The 23,706-nt window shown below is 39.6% G+C and overlaps 3 protein-coding genes and 2 non-coding genes across 8 annotated transcripts in view; all 5 read left to right on the forward strand.

The window, feature by feature from the left end:
* The first annotated feature begins 2,964 nt into the window (after window positions 1-2,964).
* Window positions 2,965-8,389, forward strand: rsl1d1 (ribosomal L1 domain containing 1). 2 transcript variants are annotated; one of them, XR_009206286.1, is made up of 10 exons: window positions 2,965-3,079; window positions 4,376-4,509; window positions 4,685-4,823; window positions 5,241-5,389; window positions 6,218-6,319; window positions 6,552-6,645; window positions 6,752-6,877; window positions 7,142-7,336; window positions 7,433-7,524; window positions 8,073-8,211. XR_009206286.1 is itself a non-coding variant. In XM_058405496.1 (9 exons), the coding sequence occupies exons 1-9, from the start codon at window positions 3,002-3,004 to the stop codon at window positions 8,211-8,213; spliced, it is 1,158 nt and encodes a 385-aa protein (XP_058261479.1). In that variant the 5' UTR covers window positions 2,965-3,001; the 3' UTR covers window positions 8,214-8,389. The 2 variants fall into 2 exon arrangements, 1 of the variants encoding a protein (XP_058261479.1); XM_058405496.1 differs by lacking the exon at window positions 7,433-7,524 and having other exon boundaries at window positions 8,073-8,389.
* Window positions 4,866-4,993, forward strand: LOC131364221 (small nucleolar RNA SNORA55). The gene has a single exon (XR_009206438.1). It is a non-coding gene; the product is annotated as a small nucleolar RNA SNORA55 (small nucleolar RNA).
* Window positions 6,356-6,485, forward strand: LOC131364222 (small nucleolar RNA SNORA55). Its single transcript, XR_009206439.1, has one exon. It is a non-coding gene; the product is annotated as a small nucleolar RNA SNORA55 (small nucleolar RNA).
* A 2,020-nt stretch (window positions 8,390-10,409) lies between the features above and the next one.
* On the forward strand, window positions 10,410-14,498 carry LOC131363259 (tumor necrosis factor receptor superfamily member 17). Of its 2 annotated transcripts, XM_058405605.1 has the most exons (4): window positions 10,410-10,567; window positions 12,095-12,144; window positions 12,352-12,492; window positions 13,375-14,498. In XM_058405605.1, the coding sequence occupies exons 1-4, from the start codon at window positions 10,551-10,553 to the stop codon at window positions 13,602-13,604; spliced, it is 438 nt and encodes a 145-aa protein (XP_058261588.1). In that variant the 5' UTR covers window positions 10,410-10,550; the 3' UTR covers window positions 13,605-14,498. The 2 variants fall into 2 exon arrangements, with proteins under 2 accessions (XP_058261588.1, XP_058261587.1); XM_058405604.1 differs by lacking the exon at window positions 10,410-10,567 and having other exon boundaries at window positions 10,794-12,144; window positions 13,375-14,494.
* Window positions 14,499-15,474: 976 nt separating this feature from the next.
* snx29 (sorting nexin 29) overlaps window positions 15,475-23,706 on the forward strand; it is a 102,607-nt gene continuing 94,375 nt past the window's right edge. For both annotated transcript variants that reach the window (XM_058407144.1, XM_058407145.1), the window contains exon 1: window positions 15,475-15,908. In XM_058407144.1, coding sequence (XP_058263127.1) covers window positions 15,902-15,908 — 7 coding nt within the window. In that variant the 5' untranslated portion in view covers window positions 15,475-15,901. The remainder of the gene's footprint in view (window positions 15,909-23,706) is intronic.

The raw sequence follows: 23,706 nt of genomic DNA on the forward strand, positions 1-23,706 counted from the left end.
TAGGAAAGCGAAATGTTCTGTGAAGATACACAGATCAGGCATAACATTATGACCACCTGCCTAATATTGTGTTGGTCTTGCTTTTTCGTGCCAAAACAGGCCTGACCCATCATGCACTGTGTATTCTGTCACCTTTCTTTCAGAACCAGCATTAACTTCTTCACACGGGCCAGCCTTCACTCCCCACGTGCATCAATGAGCCTTGGCCGCCCATGAACCTGTTGCCAGTTCACCACTGTTCCTTCCTTGCACCACTTTTGATAGATACTGACCACTGCAGACCAGGAACACCCCACAAGACACCCCGCAGTTTTAGAGATGCTCTGATCCAGTGGTCTAGCCATCACAATTTGGTCCTTGTCAAACTCACTCAAATTCTTACACTTGCCCATTTTTCCTGCTTCTAACACATCAACTTTGAGGACAAAATGTTCACTTGCTGCCTAATATATCCCACCCACTAACAGGTGCCATGATGATGAGATATTCAGTGTTATTCACTTCACCTGTTACTGCTCATATGCCTGATCAGTGTATATGCCAGTGTTGAGACCAACGTTCTCGGCAAACATAAAGACGACCAGCACAAAAGAGACATGTACAGAACAGCAATAGCAGTCAGTCAGTGCTTATCTGAGGTATTATTTTAAATAGGATCCACAAGGGTGACTACTTCGGGTCTGACCACATGCCCATGGATTTGACTGATATGATGACTGACGTGGAGAAATGACAGTCACAGAGTCAAAATCATTCACATTGTCTCCAAGTAACTTATGCCTCACAATTTAACTACCTGAGCTATCTTTTGCACTCTTTAAGTACGCCCCATGACCCTGACTTTGCAGCTGGCACAATAACAGATTTATTATTTAACATGTTTATTAAGATGAACACATTTTTATGGCTGAGAAATAAAATCTGTTGGGGAAGACACTCATGTAAAAGGATCCTGAAGCATCATTAACAAGGACATACACAGACATGCTTGTGCTGTTTTCCTGTAATTGCCTGTAATGGCTGTTTTGACTAGTCTATGTAATGCTCATTTCCTCTCATACAGCTTTAACAACAACAAGGAAAGCAGGAAACTTTTAGAAATTCCCTTATTTAACAGAAAGTATTAATCAATATTTAGTGTAAAGTATTAACAGAAAGTCTTAAATAATCAATGCTGTCTTTTAAAACACTTTCACGTGTTACATAAGACTGCATTATTGTGACCACTAGGGGCCGCTAGTGAGCGCTAAGACTTTACAACACAGCTGGCTGGAAATCTTTAACTCTTCATGAAGATTCTTCTCGCCATTAATACAATTAAATAATAAAAAATAAAATGATGTAGATTAATGGATCGAGATCTAAATTAATTAAAGCGACAGAAATTGGAAGTAAAAGTTTCAAATCGCCACCAATCAATAGTAGAAACCAGCGTCTGCAGTAAAAGTGAATTCCGAAAACAATTTCAACGAAGGACAATTTCAAAATAAAAGTCCGATGAAACCATTATTTATGGATCAGTTGCAGTGAATCAGCAGCTGATTGACACAATCTGGGTTCCGCCCTTAATAGAGAGGTTAATAAAATGTGAATTCCCCATCATTTTACCCGATAAACCAGATCTGTTCAGAATGTGTGATTTTGGTTCCTTAAACATTCTAAGAGTAAATACACTGATCATGAATAACATTATGAGCAGTGAGAGGTGAAGTGAATAAGACTGATGATCTCCTCATCATGGCACCTGTTAGTGGGTGGGATATATTAGACACCAAGTGAACATTTTGTCCTCAAAGTTGATGTGTTAGAAGCAGGAAAAATATAGGAGGACAAGCATAAGGATTTGAGTGAGTTTGACAAGGGTCAAATTGAGATGGCTAGACCACTGGATCAGAGCATCTCCAAAACTGCAGCTCTTGTGGGGTGTTCCCGGTCTGCAGTAGTCAGTATCTATCAAAGGTGGTCCAAGGAAGGAACAGTGGTGAACCGGTGACAGGGTCATAGGCGGCCAAGCCTCAGTGATGCACATGGGAAGTGAAGGCTGGCCCGTGTGATCAGATCCAACAGACGAGCTACTGTTGCTCAAACTGCTGAAGAAGTTAATGCTGGTTCTAATAGAAAGGTATCAGAATACACAGGGTCAGGGCTATTCTGGCAGCAAAAGGGGGACCAACACAATATTAGGCAGGGAGTCATAATGTTATACCTGGTCGGTGTAAATATAATATATAGGTAAAACTCTTCAAACGGAGGAACAGTGACAACAATGTCATACCCTGAGGATAAACTCTTCAATAATAAATTTTGAAATAAAAATATTTGAAGAAAGCCACAGAACATGATTACAAATTATGCCCTAGGAATTGTAAAATTATTTTCATGTTGAAACCTTTGTAAATTTTCATGGTGAAAACTTTGTTAATCTTTTTAACAGCTGACGAGCTGTTTATTTTCTGTGCTCCTGAAATGAACTTGCCCTCAAGCAGGTTAATTGTGCAGCACTGGTTACCATGGAGATGTAAACCGTAAACAGGAAATCCAGGTTAAGGTAAAAATAATCTCAAAGGTAGTATGTAAGTAGCATATTTGCACGTAGGGGCAAATTAGAGTAGCCAGTTCACCACATGGCATGTTTTTGGGAAGTGGGAAGAAACCTGAGGAAACCCTAGTATACACGGGATGCACAGTACACAAGTACCTGCAGCACTACTGTATCACCCAGAAAAATAATAAATGATATGCAAATATGACAATATTACAGTATATTTAAATTTACTTACACATTTTTCAAGTTAGGGAATGTAATGCATTTATTTTTTAAAGACATAAAAAATATAATATATATATATAAACTTTTTTTAAATTTTATTTTAATTACGTTTATTTCATTTCATTTCATTTTAATTAATTTAATTTAATTTTATTATATATATATTTTTTTTTTTAGTTTTTTTTTTATTTTATTTTATTTTTCTGCACCGAAAGGAAGTCTGTCTCACGCATGCGCATTGTAGTTCTATCACACACGTGCACCATGGAGCCTACAGCAGAAGATAAAGTAACCCTGGACCAGTTTCAGGTATTATTCTTTACATTTTTTGTTATTTTAAAGGAAATCGTCGATTTCCTTTATATACGGCGCGTATATATTTCTATAGTTATTCATGTTTGGCATTAAAGGGGAATATGACTACATTAGCTAAATGAAAAGGAGTTTCGTGAGTGTCGTGTAGCTAGCTCGCTAACGAGGCTTGCCTATTGCATACGTAAGTAAGTAGCACGTGGCCCTTTTCATGTTTAATAGAATTTAGTAAACACACGTGTGCACTTTTTAAAGTGTCGAAACAACAAGTTTTAGTAGTTGAGAAGTTAGTAGGTATTTGTGTATAAAGAAATTAGCTTCCTATCATAGACGGTAGACTGATCCATGGTCCAGGGAAGTTATAATAACTATCATAAGTCATCATATTTAAAATGGAGTTTTCTTGGATGGATCTTCAAGCATTACATATGCAAAAGAAGTTTAGTAGAAAGTAGGTTAGAGTCAGTATGCATGGCCTGACTATATACTCCATGCTGTGGCCACCATTTTACCAGACATGTTGCTTTTAATCCTGAAAACGAAATAAACTTTCCGACCAGGCATAACATTATGACCACCTGCCTAGTATTGTTTTCGTTCTCCTTTTGCTGCGAAAACAGCCCTGACCCGTCATGCACTGTGTATTCTGACACCTTTCTATCAGAACCAGCATTAACTTCTTCAGCAATCTGAGCAACAGTAGCTCGTCTGTTGGATCGGATCACACGGGCCAGCCTTCACGCCTTATGTATATCAATGAGCCTTGACCACCCATGACCCTGTCACTGGTTCACCACTGTTCCTTCCTTGGACCACTTTTGATAGATACTGACCACTGCAGACCGGGAACACCCCACAAGAGCTGCAGTTTTGGAGATGCTCTGATCCAGTCGTCTAGCCATCACAATTTGGCCCTTGTCAAACTCTCTCAAATCCTTACGCTTGTCCATTTTTCCTGCCTCTAACACATCAACTTTGAGGAAAAGAATGTTCACTTGCAAAAATCTTACATTTTGTGAGACTACTACATGATATAGACTTGATGTGATTGTGTGAAATTTTGTCATGCAGTTTTGAGCTATGATGCTCATGGAGCTCTAGTGCAGATCAGCTACATTTAGAATAAGGGAAACATTATGTACAACTAAATGTAGTCTGTTCTAAACTGTTTTTAAAACTCTTGCTGATGACTGAATGATGCCTGCAGCAGGTTTAGTGATTTAGTTGCACTATAATGAACACGTTTTGTTAAGATTAAACACGTTATTGAAATGCCTGTGCTCTGGATTGCAGGTGAAGAAAGCTGTGCAGGCGTTGCAGGCGTATTTGAAGAGCACCTCGAGTAAGAAGCTTCTCGATGAAACTCAACAAATGTGTCTTCTCCTTACGTTTTGGAAGATCCCCAGTCAAGAGCAAACCATTCGCATGTACGTTTCACTTGGATTATTCCTGCTCTAAAATGTTTTTAATATTGATTAGTAAAACAGTAAGCATACCATCATGGTTTCTGTCCTCAGCTGTCTTGTGGCATGCAGAGTTCTAGGTTTTTTGCTCTGACATGAATCTTATTATGCTGTATATTTTTCCTGCCTCTTCCCTCAGTCCTCTGCCTCACGCACTCCACAGCGAGTCTGTCGAGGTTTGCCTCTTCACGCGGGATGAACCTAACATGACTGCAGATCAGACAGAAAGGTTCTACAAGAAATTACTCACACAGAGTGGGGTCAAGTTTATGCCTCAGGTATGCAATTTTCATTTGTAGTGTGAAATATGGGATAAATTGGCACTCCAGCAAACCCTGTCCTCTTTCATTGGTGGATCTGGGTAAAAGTAGTGCAAGAGTGACTCAGAGTATATCCAGATGAGCTTCTGTCACTGTTAGAGCTCGTCCCTACAGCCTCTGAAACAGTCCATAGCATTTGCACTGCTGAAGCCCTGCACTTTCTGAGATCTCCCTGTTATAACACACCTTTCGTAAGTCATCAGATAATTCCTGAGTGCCTAATAAGCTGGTGTGTTGCAGTACAGAAAACACTAACCAGTGCAGTGCATCTGGTCTCCAGACCTGGGATTTGAAAACTACAAGTATTTCAATGGAGCGGGATAAAAGGTGATGTTTAAATATTTGACTTGGTTTTCACTTTCTTTTCTTCCGTAGGTGATTCCTTTCAAAGTACTGAAGACTGAATATAAGCCGTTTGAAGCCAAGAGGAGACTGCTTGGCAACTTTGACATCTTCCTTTCAGACGCACGCATTCGCCGCCGCTTACCTTCCCACATTGGGAAACATTTTTATTTGCGGAAAAAGTAAGATGGTTTACTGTCTTAGCTAAAATGTTTAACTCATTTTCAGTGCGTTTGGTCCATTGGGCTATAATTTGATCACACTTTGTGTTAATATTAAGAAAAAATATATATATATATTGGCACCCTTCTTGAAACTAATCATCACGCCCACTGGGTGACCCCCAAATCGGTGACTCCTCCCCAAAAGAGACAAAGCAGTGTAGACAGAATTAAAAAATTTTGGACACAACAGGCTATATCTCTGTATACAACAGGTGAACCAGCCACAATACAGTTGCCAAACATTTTTTTTAATGTCTTTGGACTGAAATATAGTGGTGCTTGGCAGAATCTTTGATCCCTTCACAAGGTTTCCCAGATTTCTAAAGCCGCAAAACAGCCTCAGTTATCCACCACCATATTTTACAGTGGGTTTACGGTTTTTCTTCTCCCCTGTGTACAGCCAGCCCTCTTTCAGTGGCAAACATGCTGAAAGCGTGCATCTGTAGAGGTTCAGTTCACTTCAGGTCATAAGCCCAGCTATAGTTGTCCCTGAAATGGATTTTTGCAACCCGTCCAAAACAAACGCAAGTTCTTATGGTGCAGTAAAAGACTGGCTCACTGTCCTCCTCATGTCCATGCGTCGACATTCTCGCAACTCGATTTTACAACAATGCTTTTAAATGTAATGATGTTAGTTTTATGAAGTATAAAAGTACTGTAGAGTTACTATAGCGGTAATTCCACAATCAAATGCCCTTGCACATGTCTAAAGAGCTTGCTATATTGTGTAATGGATGGTTCATCAACGTATTCATTAGATGTTAATACTCTAGTTGTGCTTTTCAGGGCTCCGTTGTCGGTGGATCTGGGGAGCAAACACCTGGCCAGAGATTTGGATCGGCTTGTTCAGGGCACAACCCTCAACGTCAACAAAAAAGGCTCCTGTTGGTAAAGTCACAGTTTCCTGTTTACTGTCAACAAATAGCACTCCAGCAAACTCTGTCCAGCTGCTTTGGTGTTGGATCAGGGTTAACACGGTGCCAGAGTAACTCAGAGCGTATCCAGATGAGTCTCTTGTCTATTGGAGCTCGTCCCTACAACCTCTGAAACACAAATGTTTGAGTTAACTTTCCTATTATTCATTGTCCTTATTGACGTATTATTATCCCTCTGTTATTAGCCTGGTGCGTGTAGCACACTCGGGGATGACCACAGATGAGATTGTTGAGAACATAATCACGGCTGTTAACACTGTTTCAACCAAGTTGCGTTTGGTGAGTTGGGGATTTTTATACACAGAATGCATTTTAGTGTACTGGATACTGATTCTTGTCTTAATGCTTTCAAGTCCTTGATTGCTTTCATTTATTATTTAAACAGAAGGGAAAAAGCATCAAAATCATCCATCTGAAAAGTCACACCTCTATAGCTCTTCCCATCTACACCTCTGACCTGAGCCACCTGACGCTGCTGGAGGAGGAGCAGAAGAAAGCCAGATTAGCAAAGGCAAGTATCTCCTCACTTTAGTTGAAGAAAAAAAAAAGTCTTCAAGTTATTTAGCAGTTGCCATGGAGATGCCTGGAGTGTAGTTTTTCCTCAAAGACATGAATAGATATCGCACTGTCCTGGGAATTTCTTCATGAATGTTATGTAGTCACTGGTCCTGTCCTCATACTGCCTAATCTCTTTTATACAAAAGAGTTAAAGCCTGGAAATTGAGCAGAGAGCGCTACATCATATTAACTGAACGATCTCTCGCTTGATTTACAGGAAATAAAGCGGAAGCAGAGACAACAGAAATCCGGTTCAGATGTGAACAACGATGATGCTAAAGAAGCAGTAGTCGAGAAGGATGTTGAGGGAGATGGTGGTGAAGGTGGTGATGATGGTAAAGAAATACATGAAGAGGAGGAGATTCCACAGCTGGTTCCTATCGAGACCCCAAGTAAAAAGCCTAAGCTGGAGGTCAGTGCTGTAAACTGAAAACACAGGTTTTTAAAAATATATAATAAACCCACATTTTCAAAAGATGTTAATTCATTTCCCTCCATCATGTCATAGTCAAGTCAGAAGCTGCAAGAATTATGTTAAAAGCAAAAGACCAAGAAGTGAAATGACTAAGTCCCAGAATTCAGGAGCTGCATCATATTTTGGTACTTACAAATGAGGGTGTTACCAATATAATATACATTCACATTACCTTTACATCATTTGCCAGTCACTCTTATCCAAAGGTTCTTCTATCTCATTTTATACATCTGAGTAGTTAACAGGTTAACAATGGCAGCATTGGTTTTTAAATCATGACCAGTGGCTTATCCTCTGGGCTAAAACTGCTATATGACTATCACTAACATTTAAAAAAAAGTGAAATTTAATTGCAAACATATGATTAAATATAAAATTACATACCGTCAGAGTGATACACACACTTCTAGCAGGCTTTATCTTAAATGTATATATTTTTCCCATCCACGTGAAAACAGTGGAAAAATAGTCAATTTTGTCTATCTTTGTAGAAATTGTTTGACATTTTTTGTGTCCAGAATGCATCGAAAATTGTTAAAAATCCATGTAAATGTACATCAGACCACAGAGTGTATCACTATATGTAATAACACTGCAGTATTTAGAGTGCTTGTCAGATTTTCCTGATGTGGTTTTGTATGGAGATGCTAATTTACTTATTTTTATTCTCTAGGCCACATCGAAAAAAGGGTCAAAGAAAGTGGCCAAGCCAGCTCCGACCAAAAGAGTGACAAAACCCAAGCAAGGACAGAAGACACTTGGCAAAAAAGTACCAAAAGCTCAACAAAAGAAACAGAAAAAAGCATCTGTCTAAAATGTCTGTATACATAACAATGTTTTTCTTTCACATTTATCTATATTTGTCAGTGCAAAGACAAGACTTGTATTAAAAACTATTACTTGTATGTCTCTGGTGTCTGTTTATACCTGCCATAGTTACATATGGCTAATTTGTAGAGTTCCAAGAAATAAACCCTATTGACTCATTTACCGTGTGTGTGTGATTAGTTGTTGATATGATTATATACAGAATTTCATCCTTGACTTAAATATGTCTCCACATTAGTTATTACCGCATGGTACATACACAACACTTGTGTTGGTTTACCGGCTTTTTGTGACGTCTGTCTGTGTTAGACCAGCTGCTGTTTATCTACTTGCTTTATCTAGTTGACAGCAGCTTGTTACAGGCTGTCCATGTAGTCACCTTTATGTGTGTATGTAAATTTGTTTTGATCTTCCCACAAAGCAAACAAGCCTTATTTTTTATTTTATAATAACCTCCCAAATCCTTCCCATGAGAGCACCAGCATGTTGTATATCTCACAGACATATTGCTTTGCATGACAGATGCGGACATTATTTGTTGAGTTCCATGCCCCTCCCTCACTTTAATTACAGTGAGTACAAAAACAAACACACTGTCCACAAGGTTGGAGACTCGGGGTACGTAGTTGCTTTTGGACGTACTTATTAAAGCTGTTTAAGGGTTTGTGTTGGAGAAAAGGCATCAGATCCAAAGTTAACAGCAGATAAACAGGTAAGCTGGCACTGGACGTTTCTATTTCAGCCGCTGTGAGATGTAGTATGGTTTTTGATCATGGAATGTAATTAATGATTTTTTTTCTCCATGATTCTTCAATTACTACCAGAGATTTGCAGGTTTTTTTCCCCCCAAGATGTCCTCTGGAGCTGAGGGTCCACAGAGCAGCATGAGGCTAGATAGCTTAGTTCAGAATCCTTTTTACTGTGTGCAGGAGCCTGTAACTGCAGAGCCCACACTCTGGACTTATTATAACAAACCCATCATTCTTGCTGTTTTTGGAGGCCTGGTATTATGCACAGGCATTGTGTTGTACCTACTTGGCGAATTTGGAGTAACCGATTTGCCACAAGGTGTGGGACCTGTTTGTCTCTCTGTGGGCATCATATTCCTTGTAGTTGCACTAGTGTTGTTGCCCATCATTAAGGACAAAGTGAGGCGCCAAGGACCAAAGACGCGGCGCACGTTTCATATGGAACATGTGTGAAACCTTGATGAGCCACAGTGATCTATTAGCCAGTAATTACTGAATAAATACATTTATAGAAAGCAGAAAATGAACATACTAGACGAAACACAAAATGGCTGATATGTATCTTATCTATTTATTTCACTGAACTGAAGAACATTTCAATTGATAAAACTCTTACATTTTAAGTCTGGTTGCATTTCATTTTCCATTCATTTGTAACAAAACACAATGTAAAAAAATGGAGACTCCAGCTTCTACATATCATTCAAATAGAAATGGAAATATTAAGGGTTCTTTCTTTTTATTTTCTCCATCTGGATGAACCCATAAAGAACCCATTAGCTCTTAGTTGATGTTTATTATTTACTCTCTCTTCAATCACTTATTTCAAGTGTGGACCCTCCTGTGAGCATGTATAAAACATTTCTGACTGCGCATACAGCAATAATATATCAGTTAAAACCTGTCACATTTGCACGTATGGAGATGATACCATAAGGTCAGATAAAAGTATAATTTGTTCATTAGATCCTTGCCAAAGACTTATCCCATACAGTGTACTTTGACCCCTTTACAGAACATGTGTTTCTGTCAGAGTGCCTACACGGTGTACGCTACACTTGTGTCACTCATTCTACCCGATATAGCAAGCAAAAAATATCATTAGTGGAGAAAGAAAGCATCATAGCCATGGAGAAAAGTATTCAGGGAGTGGGCCGGTGCAAGTTCTCGTTTTGGTTTGCCGTATTTCACGACGTATTGGGACTCCTGATCCTCTTATCTGGTGTGTTTTGGGATATCTTCTTCAACGACCTTCTGATCTACTCTGGAGCTGTGGTCATTTTTCTCAGCCTTATCTGGTGGGTGTTTTGGTACACTGGGAACATCGAGGTGCCTTCTAAAGAGCTGGAGGATGACATCATTTTGTATAGACGGACCAAGGGAATTTCTGGAGTGGTGCGCAAAGTCTCTGATCGGCTCTCAAACGGACTTAGTTCATTCCGGAGAAGTGGGAGAGGCAATGCCCCAAAGGGGAACTCGCATCAAAAAGGCACCATCAGCACAAACGTCTGTATGATCTCCTATACAAACACTCAGGCACTGGGACCATCCAACAATCTGAACAGGGAACCGTTATGCATATAATCCACAGGTAAACAGATCAGACATTATACAGCCTACAGACTCCTTTTTTTTTTTGTTGACAAATTCCCCCAAACACTGATCATATTTATTTAAGTAATCATACCACATTTGCAGTCTGTTAATTATTACCTGCACTGCTGCACCAGTTGGTTGCTTGATGGAATAAAAAATCGTTTACAACAGTTCTTTGTAGACTTTGCACTATCAGTTGTAATACCCACCTCTTTCCACAGCAGTGTGAAGAACGCAGCCTCGGGACCGCTGTGCCTTCAAGCAAGCAAAATGATCTGAATGAAATGTTATCATGAGAAATATTTCTAATTTCATCAGTGTTGTTTTTTTTTTTCTCTTCTCTTTTATATTTATGATACTGTGTAAATGTTCTAACATAATATTGTCTGGAATATATGTGTTATATGATAAAGTGCATAGCACAATAAAAAGTGAGCTTCAGTTAAATAAGTTCAAGATTTTGTAACCTACAATCCATCGCTTTGACAAAGAAGAGACAATTAAATAGAGAAAATTTATAGTAGCAAGACATGTCATGTGTCTCAGGTTTTTTTTTCCTCATTAAAACAAGCAGGGAAAATACACATATAAATAAATAGTGCATGTTCATACATCATTTGTGAAAAATGCAAAATGAGATGTGTTCATAAGTTCACATTTCCCCTTTTCGCATCTAGCTTGTGGACTGTCTCAGCTGTAATACCAGCCCCACCTTTTACTTCTACAGGCTTTTTTCACATGTATGTACGCTCATATAATTTCATACATAGCCACGACAAAATTGTTTATTTTATTTTGTCCTTTTTTTTATATATATTTTTATTACATATTTTTAACTCATTTTATTATTACAAATTTACAATATTACAAAATTATACAATATTTTATTTTGTCCTATTTTGTTTTTATTTATTTAAATTTTTAAAAATTTTTCTAAGTAATATGGTAATGTTATGGCAATGTACAAAATCATATGTGATGTAAACTTGACTGTTTTTTAATATAAGAAATGGGCATAAAACAACGAGTGTGAATACTTTGGACTTATGATGTTTTATTGCTCTGGAATACGCAGCATTCGGTTTTATATTGTTATGGGTGTAGAAGTCAGAGAAGAACAATTCTTCATACACACACACAAGAAAAAAACCCCAGAGAAAAGGTTCTGATGTAATTTAAAGGAACAAACCGTGACTTATGTTCAATCCTCATGAGACTGTGATTAAGTATTGGTGCATCAATTTTTTGAGTAATCATGAGACTTCATGCATACCTCTGAGGATGAAAATAAGACTTTGCTGACTGTTCAAGTCAAAAGGGACTTCCCCTTCCTCAGAAAATATTTACATACTCACAACATAAATGTGGCCTGCTGTGTAATAGAGTGCATTCAGATGCACTGGCTAAAGATGATTTCCCAATTATGGCTTTTACTTTTCATGACTCCTGTAGCGGTGGCAAAATGTGGCAGTAATAGTTATTTCGATGGACTAACTGAGGATTGTATGCCTTGCTCCATTAGATGCAAGTCTCCCCCTGCTATCTGTGTGACTTATTGTAAACCTACAGCATGTAAGTAGGCAATTAAACAATACTTTCAGATGCATTTGCTGATGATGTCTCAGTCAATTTCAATCATGTGAAAACTTCACTGCCTTTAATTCATTGCCTTTATAAGGAGATGAAACAGAGCAGAAATCTGAATTAGCAGTTCATATAACAGGAGTGAAATGAGGAAATGAGCATCTCATGATCTTCACTACTTTATATCTTTCACAGCCTCTACTAATCAACCTGGAGCGAACCGAAATATTCGTATAATCCTCATAGTGTTATTTGTGTTCCTCGGCACTTTCATTACACTGACTTTAATTCAGGTTGTACGCAGAAAGGCCTGCAGACAAGTCACCAAAGCCAAAGGTAGAGTGTTTTACACAGGACTTACTACTATTATTATATGAATTACCTTTATTCCTGATGCATAACATTAGTTATATATGTTTGGAATTTTTTTTGTTAATTAAAAAAATGTTGCATACCATTTTTTAAATTAAATTTTTAATTTTATAATTTTGTATTATGACTAATAATATGTAGATGTTTAGTTTTTTGTATTAAATAATATATATTCATATATAGTGTGTATGTGTGTTTAGCATGCAGATACAAGAGATCAAGGCTTTAGTTATGTATGTTCTGATCAAACAACACAATGGGGAATGGGAAAAAATGTGCTATCATGCTTGGTGGGCTGGTTTGAGTATGTCAGAGACGTTGGGGAGATCACACAAACCTTAAACAAAAATTATCTAGAGCACAGAATTTTATGAAAATTACTAAAGCATTGACTGAGCAGTCAGAGGGGAATTAGGAAGAATGACAGGAAGTCTAAGGTAACAGAAATAACCACTCTTTACAACTGTGGTGAGAAGAAAAGCATTTTACAAAGCACATGTTCAGCCTTTATGGCAGATAGGATACCAAAGGAGTAAACTGCATAGAGTTTCAACTCCTGCCAGTCAAGAACACTTGGGCATAATTTCACCAAAACTGAACAGGTGGAGATTGGAAAAACATTACCTGGTCTTTTTTCCAGTCTTCAACCCCTTTCCCCCCTCATTTCTGATGTTTGATTTGAACATAACCTGAAGGTCTTATCCTAGATTTTATACATTGCTTTGTTGCACTGCTGACTGTATGAGTGAACAGGAGTGGGCAGGTCAGTGAATCTGTGTATGTGTGTGTGTGTGTGTGCAAATCACTGAAATAATAATGTGAAAAAATGAATTATACGTTCAACAGCTCAACAACAAGAAACATCCGAAAGTGATGGAGGTTCCGAGGCAACTGAGAAGTCGGATGATGGATCAGCTGATGTGGAAGATGCCACATGCAAAACTTACTGCAAGACCAGTCTTCCACTTCCCTCCACTGAGGAGGGCACCACCATGTTAGTTACCACCAAGACAGTGCAGACATATAACTGCAGGACCCAATATACAGAAAACATCTGGAGAACTGACATTGTGTAAGAAGTACCTGAATGATGTGCATATTCAATTATTCAGGCTCTAAAATGCAACAAAACTGTAAATTGCACAGAAAGATGCATGATGTTTACCTATATTATTCAGTTTTTCTTGGCCTTCAGCGCTGCCAAATCCTGCTACTGGAGCTCTTTTTCATCTCCAGCTCTGATTCACATAGCTCTACTTTAGTGTTTACATGTATTTGAAGAAGCCGAATATCTGGATCAGGTGTAATGGGTTTGAGGATGACCTGAACAACAGCTGGACATTAGATCTCCAGCAGCACAAATGGGCACCGCTGAAGTCTGCTTTAGACTGAGTACAGTACCTGTGACTTAAACACATCCTGTTCAAGAGGAATGTAGGCTTACTTCTGTATTGTGTAACATCTTGATGATCATGATAATCCTTATCTTTGAAACCAACACTGACAATGGATCCTTTGACCATTTACAGAGAATTAGATACAGGACAGAACATGTATTTTGTATCAAACTTGGATAAAGCCATACTGGATATGTAGCTACAATGTTATTTGCTTATTAAAAACCCTTGTGCATGTGCACAGCTTCGAATTATGTCACAATGTATATCTGCTTTGTGTGAAAAACTCTTACACTTAAAAAATATGGAAGGCCATTTGAAACAATGAACAGCATCACAGGTGAACTGATAAACTAACAAGATCGAGATTGGGAACTATAACTCTGTCTTACGGAAAGTTTAAAGTTTCCGTTTTAAGTAATGAAGCGCTGATCTGAATTTCATTTACAGTAAATTCAGGATTAAATGATGGTTTCAAGCATGAGCAACTGCTGATTATTTAAAGCATGTTTAAAGGTTTCAGAGAGCTTCACAGACACACATGGATCCAGGATAAATGCATGCTGAATACTGAAATGCATTCCTGTTGGAAATACAGCTCTGGAAAAAAGGTCATGTATTGGTGAGATGAACAGTTTTGTTTCATTTTTTGTGAACTGCTGACGATATTTCTCCTAAATTCAATATTTAGAGTGTATATTTAAAGGAAACACATCAAAATAACCCAAGACCATGCAGTATTTACAGAGCTTTAATAACTCAAATAAAACAAAATGCAAATTATTTGTAAACAAATTGTGTTAATGCTTTGGCTAAATAACATTAAGAAATCAGTATTTGGTTTTGGCTCCATGCTGTCCACCAGTTTTTCACATTGCTGTTGGGGAACTTTATACCACTCTTTTTGCAAAAAAGCAAACAGCTCAGCTTTACTTGGTTTGTGACCATCCATCTTCCTCTTGATGATCTGGAGATTGGGCAGTGTATATATATATATATATATATGGTTTTATTCCAAAAGTTTTAATCTAACACTAGACCAGGTCACAGATATATATATATATATATATATATATATATATATATATATATATATATATATATATATATATATGTGTGTGTGTGTGTGTGTGTATATGTGTGACCTGGTCTAGTGTTGGATTAAAACTTTTGGAATAAAACCATTTTGGTTTTGCAAAAAATACAAACAAAAAAACAGTTGAAGGTAATTAATTAAGGAATAATGTTAATCGTGAATAACATTTATCTGTGTATGATTGAGGCAAGAATTCTCTTTCATTTTCTTTCTTTTTTTCCTCCCTGGAACTAAATTTTTCCACTAAATTTTTCTTATTTTTTTCCAGAGCTGTATAGTCCACTAAATAAGAAAGCACTCTTTCACACCCTTTATACTGAATTTCTAGGGAACTGGGTTGGGAGCCATTAGTAATTGAACCACTGATGTCATGATGGATTTTAAATAAATAAATAAATAAATAAATAAATAAATAAATAAATAAATAACAAAAGACGACGCGGTCATATGACCAACACACTGGGTCACGTGACTGATAAAAGGCGAACGCTGTGCCGTGTTAGTGTTTAGCTTAGCGCTAGCACTTTGTTCGGAAAGTCAGTGCTCGGTACTTCACCACACCAAATGATGATTAACTTTTCTGCAGAGGGTTTTAGTAAAAGTGGCTGATTTTAGATATTTGTAAAAAAAAAAAAAATTTGAAGAGGATAATACGGTGTGTGTGAGAGCAGGCCTGTGCTGACAGGTAGCGAGTTAGCTAGTCATCCAGCCTGTCCTCCTCCTGCAGGCTTCATCGATTGCAATGACAACAAATTCATGTAGTTTTACAATGGAAAGGATTAGCTGAATGCATTGAATGAACACCGGCTGGAGTAAGTGTCGTGCTTGTGGAAGGAAATCTGTCTTCATGCCACATGAGCAGGGGAACAGATGAGCCAGAATGAACGGTGAGTTGCAAATCAGAGAGAGAGAGAGAGATGGAGGCAGCTTCAGAGAATAGCTTGTAAAAAAGTCTTTAAGTATAAACTGTCACCACATCCGCTCCTCTAAGCTTGTATGAGTTTCACGTTATGACCGCACATGTCTGTAGACCAGTGGCCTTCTCCAGAGGTTTGTCCTCCTATTCAAACTCTTTGTTTATCTGGACAACGAGACATCGAGGAAATACTACATGATATTTTGTTTTATAAACATGATCGCATGAAACGCGCACGCGCCTGTGTGTGTGTGTGTGTGTGTTACTTTCACTTTATTACTTAATTACTTTCACTTTATTTACTGTGTTGTTTACAGGCCCTGTTTAGTTTAGCAATATGATCAGAAATTAATATAGCACTCCTAACTTCTTTATTTGACCATATCACACTGTTTTATTTGCCTTGTCTCTGGAGCTGTTTTGTTAAAATTGTATTTCTATATTAAAGTATCATCATTAGAAAACACAAGAGCATGATTATAAATGCTCAATTATAAATGTAATGCATTTGTTATTTATTAAGACATACAGTGTAATATCCTTGTTTAGTGGTTGAACTGCACATTTTTTCTATTTTGATATGATGATGAAACATGCAAATTAATCACCTGATTATTTATATAAGTGCGGTAACCGTAATTAGAGTTTTGACGACCATGTTATTTTTCTCCTAATAAGTTAATATCATTTTTTTTGGACAATTTCGTCCCGTTTATTTGCATGACAGCTACTGACCTTCCTCTGAAATACCTGAATTAAATACTTGTTGCTGCACATGGTAAGGGCAACACACTACACACTGCACACTGGCTGCCCTTTTTCCACATACATGAGCTCACAGATGACCGAGAGAGAGAGAGAGGGACAGAGAGATACACAGAGAGAAATAGAGAGACACACATAGAGAAAAAGAGAGAGAGAGAATGAGAATGAAAGAGAGAGAATCAGAAAGACACACACAGAGAGAGAGAGAGATACACAGAGAGAATTAGAGAGACCCACATAGAGAAAAAGAGAGAGAGAGAGAGAATGAGAATGAAAGAGAGAGAATCAGAAAGACACAGAGAGAGAGCCATAGAGAGAACCAAAAAGACACAGAGAGAGAGAGAGAGAGAGAGAGAGATACACAGAGAGAAAGAGAGACACACAGAGAAAAAGAGAGAGAGAGAATGAGAATGAAAGAGAGAGAATCAGAAAGACAGAGTGAGACAGAGAGAGAGCCATAGAGAGAACCAAAAAGACACAGAGAGAGAGAGAGAGAGAAAGAGAGATGCACAGAGAGAATTAGAGAGACACACATAGAGAAAAAGAGAGAGAGAGAATGAGAATGAAAGAGAGAGAATCAGAAAGACACAGAGAGTGAGATAGAGAGAACCAAAAAGACACAGAGAGAGAGAGATACACAGAGAGAATTAGAGAGACACACATAGAGAAAAAGAGAGAGAGAGAATGAGAATGAAAGAGAGAGAATCAGAAAGATAGAGAGAACCAAAAAGACACAGAGAGAGAGAGAGAGATACACAGAGAGAATTAGAGAGACACACACAGAGAAAAAGAGAGAGAGAATGAGAAAGAGAGAGAATCCGAAAGACACAGAGAGTGAGACAGAGAGAGAGCCATAGAGAGGACCAAAAAGACACAGAGAGAGAGAGAGAGAGAGAGAGAGAGAGAGACACACACACAGAGAAAGAGAGAGAATGAGAATGAAAGAGAGAGAATCAGAAAGACACAGAGAGTGAGACAGAGAGAGAGCCATAGAGAGAACCAAAAAGACACACAGAGAGAGAGAGAGAGAGACACACACACAGAGAAAAAGAGAGAGAGAATGAGAATGAAAGAGAGAGAATCAGAAAGACACAGAGAGAGAGCCATAGAGAGAACCAAAAAGACACACAGAGAGAGAGAGAGAGATACACAGAGAGAAAGAGAGACACACATAGAGAAAAAGAGAGAGAGAGAATGAGAATGAAAGAGAGAGAATCAGAAAGACACAGAGAGTGAGACAGAGAGAGAGCCATAGAGAGAACCAAAAAGACACAGAAAGAGAGAGAGAGAGAGAGATGCACAGAGAGAATTAGAGAGACACACAGAGAAAAAGAGAGAGAGAATGAGAATGAAAGAGAGAGAATCAGAAAGACACAGAGAGTGAGACAGAGAGAGAGCCATAGAGAGAACCAAAAAGACACAGAAAGAGAGAGAGAGAGAGAGAGAGAGAGATGCACAGAGAGAATTAGAGAGACACGCATAGAGAAAAAGAGAGAGAGAATGAGAATGAAAGAGAGAGAATCAGAAAGACACAGTGAGAGAGCCATAGAGAGAACCAAAAAGACACAGAGAGAGAGAGAGAGAGAGATACACAGAGAGAAAGAGAGACACACAGAGAAAAAGAGAGAGAGAGAATGAGAATGAAAGAGAGAGAATCAGAAAGACACAGAGAGTGAGACAGAGAGAGAGCCATAGAGAGAACCAAAAAGACACAGAAAGATAGAGAGAGAGAGAGATGCACAGAGAGAATTAGAGAGACACACATAGAGAAAAAGAGAGAGAGAATGAGAATGAAAGAGAGAGAATCAGAAAGACACAGTGAGAGAGCCATAGAGAGAACCAAAAAGACACAGAGAGAGAGAGAGAGAGAGAGAGAGAGAGATACACAGAGACTTTGACTTTTGATGGTCATTTATTAAATCCAATTATTCGTTCACTTTAGCAGCAAATTTCACAGGGGAAATTGAGTAAATAAATAGTTAAATAATTAAATAAATAAAGTAGTCCATTTATAAAGATAGATAAATAAATAAATAAATAAATAAATGGCACATCAAAAACCTAGTTAAAAAACTATTAAAATACACAGGAAGTTAAAATAAAAGTTCATCCAAACTCGCGTGCAAACAGCAGTTCATCATTTAAAACAGTACACACGGCTCCCCCATAACACCACATCAGCTGGAACTTTTCAAGGTCATTCATACTTTTATAAAAGTTGAAATCAACAAAGACCCTTGTTCTGACCAGTCTCTGAAAGATTACAGTAACATCATGTTGTGTGTTCTGTGTCACTTTGTTCTTTCTGCTGGTGTAGATGGCCAGTTTCGCCTGGCCCAGGATAAAATTGACCAGCTGACACTTGAACCTTTCTTTTCTGGTGTATTTAAAACCAAGGATAAAAACCTGTGGGGTAAAAACCGTGTTAAAACACTCAAAGACACTCGCTAAAACACTAAAAAGTGGACGAAGTCTAAAACAGTTCATAAAAGCATGAAACACTGTCTCCCTCTGTAAACAAAAAGGACACTCATGTGTGACCTCTGGGTTTAAAATACAGATAAAAGCATTAACAGAGACAATGCCATGCAGTATTCTCCACTGCAGGTCACCTGTTCTTTTAGTTAACGGTGGTTTGTACAACGTTCGCCACTCTGGCTTTACATCATCATTCAGCCCAAGGACACTGCGCCAGGGCGTGTCTACCCTCCCGTCTAGCCATCTCTTGTTGTAAACTTTTACACACAGTTTATAGAGGCTCTTACCCGAGGCTGTGTTAAGGCCTATAGCTGTTCTTTCCCCATCTCCGAGGAGGGGACCTGAGACCTCTGACAGATTAGGTACAAGAGAAAGAACCGGATTGGGCTCACCTTCCTCAGAGCTGACCACCCCAGCGCAGTAGTCCCTGAGCCGCATGCGCTCTTCAGATGTAAGTGCTGACCTCCACCTCTGTAAAAGCTGTGCAACCACACGTACAGACTTTACCCCTAGCTTTGTTGCTACATCGTCTGAGTGAGCAAAGTCCGGTCCTGACAGTTGCACCAACTGTCGTAGTGTTACAGTCCTTGTGGAGATCAATGCTCTGGTTAAGGCTGGAGAGAGCCAGAGCGCCATGGATGAGAGGTTCATCGAGAAGCCAGCACAGTGACGAACAGTCTTCCTTCTGCAATCTGAACTGGTTAAAAACTTTAAAAATACCTTGATAAAAAGCTGGTAATCCAGTTAAGCTTAGTTGCTTTGTGTCCATTAAAAACAGTGACCTGTCCAGACCCCATCCTCCCACTGTGCGTAGTATTCCGTTCGCAGCTGCTCTCCATGAGAGGTTCTCTGGGCCAGTGAGGAGCTTCTGTACATGACAAAGACGAAAGGCCACAGTCCTGCTGGATAAGTGGATAAGTCCTTATCCGCTCTCTTCCTTGGGTAGGTATAGAATGCTTTGTGGTAACCAGGGCAGCTTGTCCCAGAAGTCCACCATCATGGCCTGCAGGTCTGCTAGTAGTTTGGGAGGGGGGTCAATACAGGCCAGTCTGTGCCATAACATTGAAGCAACTAGATTGTTTATAACCAAAGTTCTGCCCTTATATGACATCTTTGGAACGAGCCATTTCCATTTATTCAGACGTCCTTTTAGCTTTTCACTTATGCCTTCCCAGTTTTTCTTAACATAGCTACTGTCTCCCAGGTACACTCCCAAATATTTAAAACCACCTGTTCTCCAGGTCAAATTATCCGGGAGACATGGTTCCCCACCTTTCCAATCCCCGACTAAAATGGCTTCACTTTTGTTCCAGTTTACTTTTGCAGAAGATATCACATTAAACTTAATTATGATGTCAGTTAAAATATCAATATCTCTTTGTTCAGTCACCATCACAACAACATCATCAGCATAGGCAGAAACACAGTATGGGGTATTGCACCTTGGTATAGACAGACCAGAAATCTTGCTTCTTATCTGACATAGTAAAGGTTCTATGGCTAGGGCGTATAACATGCCAGACAGAGAGCAGCCCTGCCTAATACCCCTATACACTTTAAAAGGCACAGATAAACCACCGTTAACTTTCAGTACGCTCTCAATGTCGCTGTACAGCACCTGGATCATGGCCTTGAACCCGGAGTTGAACCCAAAATTCTCTAACGCCCTCCACAAATACTGGTGTTCAACCCGGTCGAAAGCCTTCTCCTGATCTATGAAAATAAGACCAGTCTTCAGCCCCAATAGCCTAGAGACGTCCAAAATGTCACGAATTAAGTGTACATTGTCGTGGATAGACCTGCCAGGCACACAGTACGTCTGGTCAAAGTGGATGACTTGCTCCATCACCTTTCCTAGCCTTGTTGCTAATGCTTTTGAGAGCACCTTGCAGTCTGTGCAGAGTAAGGAGACAGGGCGCCAGTTCCTAAGGTCAGTCTGATCTCCCTTCTTTGGGAGTAGGGTCAGGACTGCTCTACGGCTACTCAGCGGCAGTCTGCCTTCGCTTATGCTCGCCTTCAACACTTCCAGCAAGTCCTGCCCTATCACTGACCAGAAAGCCTTAAAAAACTCCACCGAAAGCCCATCGATTCCAGGTGACCGCCCATTTTGCATGCTGTTGATTGCAACCTCCAACTCATCGAGGGTCAGCTCCCTGTCCAGTTCCCTAGCTGAATCATCGGTTATTTTAGGAAGATTCCTGACAAAATCTTCCTCCACCTCCTGCACAGCTGCGAGCTCACTCCTGTACAGCTTTGAGTAAAAGCTGACTGTCTGCTTGCGAATTTCAGTGGGATCAGTTACAAGCTCCCCTGAATCTGTACGCAAAGCATGTATGAACCTTTTCTGTCCATTTTTTTTCTCAAGACTAAAGAAGAACTTGGAAGGAGCGTCCATCTCTGTTAAGTTTTTAAAGCGCGAGCGGACCAGCGCCCCCTGCACTGTTGTGTCCAACAACTCACCCAACGCATGTTTTTTCTTTTTGAGAGCCTCAATATGGCCTCGATTTCCTGTGGACTCCACCAAACCCTGGAGTTCCACTACCTCAATCTCTAGAGCTCTAAGTGATCTGGTGATGTCCTTAGTCACATTGTGAGCGTACTGTTGACAAAACATTTGAATGTGCACTTTTGCCACATCCCACCAATCTTGCAGTGATGTAAAAGTCGGCTTCTGGAGCCTAAAAGCATGCCAAAAGAAAATAAAACTCTCTCTAAAATTAATATCATCTAAAAGAGCAGCATTAAAATGCCAGTAGGCACTACGTGGCTTTACATTGCTCTTCTTAAAAGTGCACTGTACCATAAAATGATCCGAAAAGCCCACAGGATAAATAACACAGGACCTAAAAATATTCAGCTGATGTTTGAAAGTGTAAAAACGATCAAGCCTTGCTAGTGAGAGGAGGTTCTCTTTACAATGGGACCAGGTGTATTGTCTCTCTGTTTCATGGAAATTCCTCCAAACATCACTCAGGTCATGTGTTGTGATTAACTCACACAGGCGTTTGCGAGAGGCAGCATGAGGTTCTAAATGGTTCCTATCTAAAATGTCTTCAGTGCAGTTAAAATCCCCACCAATGATTAAAACTTCACTCTGACTACAGGAACCGATGACAGTGCTTAAAATATTTAAGAACACCATTCTCTCCACACTTAGGGTGGGAGCGTACACACAAATAAAAACAAAAACCTCATTCTCATAAAACGCCCGCACTTTTAAAAGCCTGCCTTTTAAAACTTCTTCAACATCATAAGACTGTGGGCTAAAAGACGGTGAAAATAAAAGGGCAACACCACCACTAAGAGAGGTATTGTGACTTAAAAACACAAGTCCCTTCCACTCGCTCGCCCAGTCCGAGGAGTTTCCAGGATCGCTATGAGTTTCCTGCAGGAAAACAACATCCGCATGCTTGTGTCTCATACACTGCCGCTCTCTTTCTGTGGTCCCTGGCACCATTGATATTAAGGGTTACGGCAGTGATAGCACTCATTATTAAATAATAAAATGTCACCCACATAATGCAATCAATCAGTTGGTTAGGCATTACAGAGCTCAGCAGTCTATAAAGAACCTTCGGTGTTCTTCCTAAGTTTGGTCACTATGGCCTTCAGACGATAGATTTCAGTTTTTTCAAACACACCACACCGCATTAACTTTTTAACATCACACACAAACTGTTCAGTGTCTGGGAAAAATTCTTCGATATTCACTGACCTTTTGCCCTTGGTGTTTTTTAAAAACGCTGATATTTCTGCTGGTGTGTAGACCGTCTCCCTTTCGTCTGACTGTGAGCACTGTGACCAACTTGAGTCCGTGGAGCCACCATCACTTTCTTCCACGTCTGACTCGTGTTTCTTAGCCTGCTTGTTGCTCCTGCTTTTAGATTTTTTCTTACGCTTAGTGGGGACTTTAAAAACAGGTTCTGCTTCCATCTCAGCATCTGTACCTCCATTATCGAGACTGTCCCGTTCCTCCACCTGGCTTGTCTGCAAGGGGGGCTCGGATGTTGTTTCGCCCATCTCTTTATCACTTTTCGCAGGATCAGATGCTCCTGCTTTGTCCCCTGCGGGTTTCGCCACAGTAGCACCAGGGTTGCCTCCGCTGAGCCCGGTCTCAACCGCAGGGGGAACGGTCATGACGGGATCCAGCATGGAGGAGGCAGCAGCTATGGGCTTAACCGCAGGAGGGTCAGCTGTAACAGACTCAGCCACTGGAGAAACCGATACAGAGGGCCCATCTCCCTCAGTATCACCACTGTGCACATCTGGCCTAGTCTGCTCAACCTGCCTGTCTGTCGCCCCGTCTTTTTTAACCTTCTCTGGACATGCACGAACCAAGTGTCCTGTTTCACGACAGTTGAAACATTTCATGCCAGAGTCAGTAGTCACAAAAACGGTGTAGTCAAAGCCATCCACGCTAAATTTCACCGCTAAGTCCAGCTCCTCCACGCCATTATTCAGCACCATGTACACCAGTCTCCTAAAGGAAACTATCTTTGAGTTTCTTAACTCTGGTGCTTTACTGC

This window comes from Hemibagrus wyckioides, linkage group LG13, assembly GCF_019097595.1.
Source record: "Hemibagrus wyckioides isolate EC202008001 linkage group LG13, SWU_Hwy_1.0, whole genome shotgun sequence".
NCBI lineage: Eukaryota > Metazoa > Chordata > Actinopteri > Siluriformes > Bagridae > Hemibagrus > Hemibagrus wyckioides.

Coding starts and splice junctions, on each gene's coding strand:
- rsl1d1 (XM_058405496.1), top strand. CDS start 3,002: ATGCGCATTGTAGTTCTATCACACACGTGCACCATGGAGCCTACAGCA. Junction 3,080..4,375: donor TAACCCTGGACCAGTTTCAG/GTATTATTCTTT, acceptor TCTGGATTGCAG/GTGAAGAAAGCTGTGCAGGC. Junction 6,646..6,751: donor TTTCAACCAAGTTGCGTTTG/GTGAGTTGGGGA, acceptor TTATTTAAACAG/AAGGGAAAAAGCATCAAAAT.
- LOC131363259 (XM_058405604.1), top strand. CDS start 11,838: ATGCATACCTCTGAGGATGAAAATAAGACTTTGCTGACTGTTCAAGTC. Junction 12,145..12,351: donor TTATTGTAAACCTACAGCAT/GTAAGTAGGCAA, acceptor TATCTTTCACAG/CCTCTACTAATCAACCTGGA. Junction 12,493..13,374: donor ACAAGTCACCAAAGCCAAAG/GTAGAGTGTTTT, acceptor TACGTTCAACAG/CTCAACAACAAGAAACATCC.